At 32.7% G+C, this 7,690-nt stretch overlaps 1 protein-coding gene across 2 annotated transcripts; it reads right to left on the bottom strand.

Moving 5' to 3' along the window:
• Positions 1-2,873: 2,873 nt before the first annotated feature.
• Positions 2,874-6,523, bottom strand: LOC133316324 (calcium-dependent mitochondrial ATP-magnesium/phosphate carrier protein 2-like). 2 transcript variants are annotated; one of them, XM_061518059.1, is made up of 4 exons: positions 5,602-6,523; positions 3,687-4,475; positions 3,518-3,608; positions 2,874-3,418 (listed from the first exon to the last, which is right to left on the bottom strand). In XM_061518059.1, the coding sequence occupies exons 1-4, from the start codon at positions 6,032-6,034 to the stop codon at positions 3,241-3,243; spliced, it is 1,491 nt and encodes a 496-aa protein (XP_061374043.1). In that variant the 5' UTR covers positions 6,035-6,523; the 3' UTR covers positions 2,874-3,240. The 2 variants fall into 2 exon arrangements, with proteins under 2 accessions (XP_061374043.1, XP_061374044.1); XM_061518060.1 differs by having other exon boundaries at positions 2,874-3,411.
• Between the last annotated feature and the right edge of the window lie 1,167 nt (positions 6,524-7,690).

The raw sequence follows: 7,690 nt of genomic DNA, 5'->3' as shown, positions 1-7,690 counted from the left end.
TTGTCTGGAAGAGACCCTAACCTTTCACACTACACAATATGTTCTAAAATAATTGCTTCAAGTACGAGTGCAAAATCGAGATGAGATAGTCATTACTCTATATATGTAAAGATTTCAACTTCCACATGAAACTCGATAGAGAAACCTTGGTCAAATACTATTTTTGTGAAATTTCGGGTTTAAAATATAAATTTGTATATATTTGTCCAACTCAACCAATTTAATCAATCACTCAGTAAATTAGTACCCCGATTGAGTTGATAACCGGCTAGATTTAATAATATTGAAGCAGATATTGAGGTGGAGTTAAATATAGTTGGTAATTTTAGATTTTGACTTTTTTATGGGTTTTTTTTTTATCATTTTTGATAAAACTATTTTGAGTAAATTATTAATTTGCTTCTCAAAAATTTATGGTGTCGCCACATTATCCTTTCAAGTAGTTTCTTATTAAATTAGGCCCTCAAAAATTAAAATATCACCTTATATATTAGTTCCTTAAAAAAAATTGCTGAATTAATTCTTCACAAATATAAAATTATTACTATGTTATCCTCTTTATGTCATCACTTTAGTCCTTCATATTAAAAAAAAATGGCAATAAGTTTGCATCTTTAAAAGAGTAATTTATTGAAAAAATAGTATGGTAATATTTTTTTGTGATAATTAATTTAGTGACAAAAACCCTTAAAATACTAATGTAGTGGCACCTTAATTTGAGATACTATAATTTTGAGATTGAAGCTTGAAGATAATGCAATTTTAACACGTACATACATATATAGTGTGCGAGATCAATTGATATTATTCCAAAACTTGACATAGTTACATCCCTTAATAATTTTAGGGATTAGTGTTTCTCATATTGTATGAGATAATTTTATTTCTTATATACACATAAAAATATGTGAGGTTCATTTTTTTTCTCTCTTCTCTTCACATGACTCTACATGAGTCTTACACACTCTTATGTGTGTGTAAGGAACAAATCTTTAGCAGTCCTGTAGTACCATACATACTTCTAAAATGAGTAAAATGTTAGGATTTAGATGGAAATAAAGATATAGGTGTTGGGTTTAAATGGGATAAAAATTTCCTTTTTTAAAAAAATGGGAGTACCAAATTCGGTACTCTTGTAGTACCAAAGAAAAATTCGTGTGTAGGAGATAGTTTGGAGATATCAAATTATCTCCTACAACATAAGAAACATTAATTGCATAATTTTATATACAATATATTTTGGAATTAATATTTCTCATGTTATAGGAGATAATTTTATTTTTTACACACACAGAAAGTGTGTGAGACCCATGTGAACCCATGTGAAGAGAAGAGAGATAAAAAAATATGGATCTCACATAGTTTTATATGTATGTATAAAATATAATTATCTCCTAAAACATAAAAAATATTAATTTCATATTTTTTTTTATCAATTCGACTGCTCAATTGCATCAAGTCAATACTCATACTCTGAAGGTTGTTAATGACGAGCTTCTCCCATAAGATCATGCGAGTGGAAACACATGAGAGCGTTAAAAATGGGTGCTGTGAATTATGAAATGCAACTCCCTAAGAAAGAGAAAGAAACATATACACATAATGAAATAAGAAGTTCTTTAGAAAATTATATCGGAAGTAAACAATTCAACCCAACACCCTAAGTGAAAGGTGAATAATGCATCATATTTATACTCGAAGGAAATATTTTATATTATATTTTTTTAATATATCTCCATATGCAAGAGTTTTTTAACTTGAAGTGTGAATATTATATATGTTTTTCTTTAACCTTATATTGACTTAATTCCATCACGGTGAGAATTGAACTTTTGATTTCTTAGTCACAGAGGCTTTAATAGCATAATAAACAATCATCCTACTTAAAAGCTCAAGCTAATAAATGAAGACCCATAAATGATTTTTTATATATTTCTTTTAACATTATATATCTATAAATTGTATTTATTTTATTGTATGTGCACACTAAAAATATGTAGGATCCTTATCCTGTGATTGAGAAAATTTAATAAATTTAATATGATCTATAACCATTGGATGATTGCGTGCTCCCTTTCACAAGCACCATAAAATATTCTAAAAGTTTTACGCACTTTATATATATCATAATAAGTGTATTAATATAATTACATATATTTTACTCACTTTTTTAATTAAATTAAATGTTTTACTCTTAATTAATATTTTTTATTAATTTTATAATTAATTTTGGCATTAAAACAGCATTTTTATTTTGCTACTTTGTAAAAAAGGAGACATATTAAAGAGAGCATATTTCATTTAACTAAAATACTGATAATGAGTTCAGATATACAAGTTCCTATTGGGTATTAGCGTAAGCATCAAAGTCAAGCAATAATAAAGAGTTACGAATTATTCATATTTACACTCAAATATTCAGCAGTCTCCTCAGCACAAAGAAATAGAAAAAGAAAAACACAAGATAGTGTTGGGTACGGCTGAGGCCCTTGTTAGTAATTTGGATTTAGACGTATGAATAATTATTAATAGGATTTTTTAAATTCTATTTATATTTATAAAATGAGTGACTTATAACGAGTGACAATAAGACGAATAAAGTAAAGACAAACTAGACATTGCTTATATTGAGTGAACTAGAATAAATCATTGTATTAAATCTCTCTTCTCTTTCTCTTTACTGTTTTCGAATTTACGTGTCTATTTCCAACCGACAGTAGTTTGGGAAATCAACAACACCATGTCTTCAAGCAGATATTAACAAATTTGAAATAGCGTTATAGCCATTACCAAAATTAGATTGGCAGACTAACTTGGAAATATACTAAAAATTTTCAAATAATTCAAAAAGAATATAACAACGAAAAGGGGGCATGGGAAGTCCAACAAATAGAAGAAACACTGGTAAGAGTAAGATTATCAATCTGAGCCACTACATATTACAAAATCTGATCCTAAATATGTTTCGTGTAAACTCTAGCATACAACAAAATCTGCTCATGTATATGAGGCTTCATACATATTAGTTTAATGAAGCAGCATGCAGGACAAACCAATTTTGTCCTCCAAGAATATTGAAGAAAGTGATGTTATTTAATAATGATTGTAAACAATTGTCATAAAAATCAATAGGGGACTTTATTCTTGTCATCAATGTCTCATCGCAAAACCACTCCAGTAATTGCCAATAGTCAGCCATGTCAATCAGACTATAATTATCAAATGAAGAAGCAAAGTTCTTCACTCCAAATCCAAGCTCTTTTTCATATTCTCATATACCATATAAGTGATACTAGCAGATGGAACAACTTTGAGTAGGTTAGGAAATAACCCTTTGTAGAATCCTCTAAAACCTTCATGTTCAAAGGTTCTCCTGAATACATCAGCCATTCCCTTATAAGCACGTTGAGCCTGCATTCTGAAATCAACAGCAATGTAACTTTTAAATTTCTATAAAAATGGAATGAACTTAATAGATGTTAAGCTATAATTTAGACATTACACTTCCAAAGCTTACCGTGTTCTAACAACCTGCAATGGGTAAACACAGGTTGCTCCAAGGGCTCCTGATACTGTCCCACATCCTAGTTGTACAAGAGGACCAGGTTCTACACATAACCTCATAATTTCAACACAAGACTAAAGCATATCTTGTACAGAACATAACATACAAAGAAGTTTATTACCTCCATCATGAAGAATATACTTCTTGGACATATCTTTCAAAGTTTCATATGCAGCAAGATCTATGCCCGCATATGGGATAATCCCCAGAACAGAAGGAACCAAACCCCTATAAAATGCGCGGGGTCCTTCATGAACCCATATATCTTTTGAGAGGGTTCTAAGACTAGGAACTCTTCCACCTTCACAAGAATAAGTTTGTATTCTCGTTTTAATAAGATCTAGAGGATATATTGCAGTTTGAGCTACAGCACCAGCTATACCACCAGCTAGAAGCCGTCCCATAGAGCCAACATCAGCCTTTGCTTCTTGTCCTCTTGCATTCACAATGAAGGTCTTCAGCATCTCATAGGTATAAAACTTAATAGCACTCTCAGGGGCCACCTTAAGAACATTTAAGCCATTGCCTCGAAAAAATCCTAAGAAACCACCTTCTTTCCATATATTTTTTATTGCAGGCATTACACGAGCTTGTGTTGTTTGGACTTGCAATACAACCTTTATACGATCAAGGGGTGCAGTTGTTGTACGCGATGCAGCACCTGCTACTCCTCCTGCAATCAGATACCTACTTGCATGGATGTGCTTACTAATGCCTGTTGGAATAACAGTCTGTTCCCCAATATCCACCAGGCATATCCGCTCCAAATAATGGTAAATGTTCTCTATAGTTGCCTCATGAGGGTAAAGCAGCAGAAAATCCCTCCATTCTCCAAATGTTATAACCCCATTGTTATCCTTATCAACACGTTCAACAAAACGGGCAAGTTCCTCATCATCAATCTGAATCCCTACAAAAGAGAAACTAGTGTGGCTTACAGAAAGAAACAACCACCAAAGTATATCACAAGATCAAGAAATACTTAATTACATAAACAAGATTATACTAAATAAATCAGAGACCCGCTATTCAGCTCTGACATTTTCAATCAAAACAGAAATAAAACTGCCGAGACTCTATAACTTTCCAATCAGACACTGAAGGCAGATGGAAATAAAAGGGATAGTACTCTGTAATTTGTCAATCAAACATCAAAGACAGATAGAGTTGGAAGTAAAGTTAGTCAGAGCAAATGATAATGTTATCAGTTTACTTTCAAATTAAACATCAGGTTATGCGATTGTAGTTGGTTATAACTAAGAATAATAGAACCTTAAAGCAGGCAAATCAGTTAGTCAATAAGGGATGCATAAGGGAAGGTTTCTTTAACAAGAGGTTTTCATTTTCCCTTTTCATTTCCCTTCAACTTTGCACATAGCAACTGGAGTCTTTACAGGAAAGCCAATATATATATATAAAATGCTTTCCAAGAGCAAATGCTTTGCCTACTGCAAATCAGAATTATTTCTCAAACACATTTCTTTTTTACCTCCAATTTAAAACTTTTTGAGGCTTGATATGACATCTGATGTCAGACAGCTACCCGAAGCGAAGAAAAACACACATTAAGTATGCACTATACCACTATTTTAACAAGTTGAGCATTTCAAACTATGGAAAACACAAATTTTCAGAGACTCAACTTAAAATCTTTTTGTAATAGCCTACCCAAATTTAGCATTACATATTATTCTTCCTCCAACCAACTTTTCAGAACAATTGAAAAAATCACTCCCCATTAAACCCCAATTAGCAAGGGTAGGATGAGGATAATCTATGTAAGCAGTGTTACCCTTACGTATTTTACAAAGAGGCAGTTACCCAGATTCGAACAAGGGACCTTTCAATTATAAATGATCAACTTTATCACCATTTCAGACTCGCCCTCTTTTTTAGAACAATTGAAACCAAGCAGAAAGAAAAAAGGCAACCTGCTATAAAGCAAGAGGTGATTACGCGAATCGAACCCGTGGCCTTGCGGAAACAGTAATAACAATGGTGAATGTATAAATAAAGAGTAAGAGTTGAGTGTTTACCTGCCCTTACAAGTGCCTCAAAGAGCTCCTCCGGCAAAATACACCCATTATGCTCAACATCAATAGCTTGAAATATGCGGTACAATTCAATCTCTTTACCATCCATGTACTTCTTGAACTCTTGATAATCAACCCTCCCATCCTTGTTTGAATCACAAGCATTCAACAAATCCTTTGCATACTTATACTCAGAGGGTATTTGAAGCGCAGAAAGACCAGCCTCAATCATAGCATAATCCAAGGAACCACAATTGTCCTTATCAAAGAAACCAAAAAGACCACGAATCCTCAACTCCCTCTCTTCCTTGCTCTCTTGTGAAGCCAGCAACACATGATCCATTGTCACTGGTCCAGGCTTCTTCACTGGGTTGCAACATTTTGATCTTAATTCCATGTCACTAATGTTCTTGCTCCTCTTTGGGTCCAACCCCATTCTTTAGATAACAAGCATAACACAACACAACAATGTTGGGGTAATGAAAAATTGAAAATTGATGCTTATTTGGTTATTTCGTGGATCAGATTCCAATTTTAAGCAAAGCAAACGCTAAATGTAGAGATAGGGGAAAATATAAATAAATAATTAAAATTAAAATTAAAATACCAATTTTTTTTTTCCTTTTGGGATGGAATAAAGGGGAGCAATAAGCATATTCTGGTTTTTGTGGCAAATGAGTAAAGGGGAATCGACGAAACGCGAAAACGGGTATTGAAGTGGGAAAGTGGGAATAGTGTGAAGCAGAGAGAGTGAGGAGCTTGTGGGAGAGATTTGAGAGAGGTGAGGGAATTGGGTTTCCACGAGGATGGTTGTTCCGCCGCCGGTGAGAATAAGTGTGTCGTTATTGCCGGCGGCGATGTGGGGGATCGCCGGCGATATCTGGTGCCTCGAAGAACGCGACCTTTATCATTGGAAAAAACAGCTTTTTTGTTTGCGGCGAATAATTATTAATTAAAATGAAATATCAATTATAATAATAGTGGATTCTCCCGTGTGGTATGCGCGTGCAGAGAAGATATTAGTCAATAAAATTTTAATCAACAGTTATCATATTTCATCCTTTGTTTTAATTCCTAGGGAGGTCATGGTTACAATGACCTTTTATTTTAATTCCGTGGGAGGTAATGGTTACTATGCACTGTTATTAAATTCGATTCTGGGATCGATCTGGTTGGACTATTAGATTATTGAGTCACTAGTTAGATCGATGGATTATTGATTGGATTGATTGATTCAGATATATAAAAATATATATAAATATAAATATATAAATTTAATTATATTTTTCATATCTAAAATGAGTTGAACAAGATTTACTAAACAAGCTCAAAAATTATCCAATTACACTTTTATAAATTAATAAAATACAAATAAATGAAAATGTACGATATTATTATATCAATTTAAATTGCAACTCAGAATCTCATAAACATACCTCTCAAATATATTCAAAAGGCCAAATGTTATGAATTCATATTTTTCAAATTCACTTATATTGAAATGACATATGTTATATTCTTTTAATTTATTGTTTCACATATTGCTTCAATATTGGAAGCTGAAATTTAAAATCATTGTAGAAGAATATATTACTAACAAATAAAATTACAAAAAAATTTAAAATGAGTTCTACATTTTTTTTGACAAGATGAAATAATTTTGGCTTTTGGGTTAATTTTTTATAAAAATGCATGACTCGACCAGGTTTGGTCGGGTTTTGATCGGGTCCAATGCAGGGCGGTCCGATGACCGAATCGCCGGGTTCCGAGTCGACCCGGATGGATCGGGCCAGGTTTCACAACACTGTTTTCCAATGACCTTTTATTTTAAAAGAAATTTTTTAATGTGGTTACAATTTATTTTGAGGGAGGCTATAATTTTCCTACGTTAATATAAAAGTTAAATAATTTATCATAATAATATGGTAAAATTGAGCTTGGATTGTGTCCATTTAAGTCAAACATCACCCCATACATAATTTGTATAAAAAATAACATGCATCTATCACGTGTCGCATTAGCAAGACACACATGAGCGTGACTTAAATGCAAATGGGATGGTGCGTGTCTTGCGTGACATGTGGCAGACACA

The sequence above is a fragment of the Gastrolobium bilobum genome, unplaced genomic scaffold, assembly GCF_033153095.1.
Source record: "Gastrolobium bilobum isolate Gb01-03AN ecotype WA unplaced genomic scaffold, APGP_CSIRO_Gbil_v1 utg44164, whole genome shotgun sequence".
Classification (NCBI taxonomy): domain Eukaryota; kingdom Viridiplantae; phylum Streptophyta; class Magnoliopsida; order Fabales; family Fabaceae; genus Gastrolobium; species Gastrolobium bilobum.
Note: the sequence above shows the minus strand (reverse complement) of the source record. Positions and strands in the feature narration are given on the sequence as shown.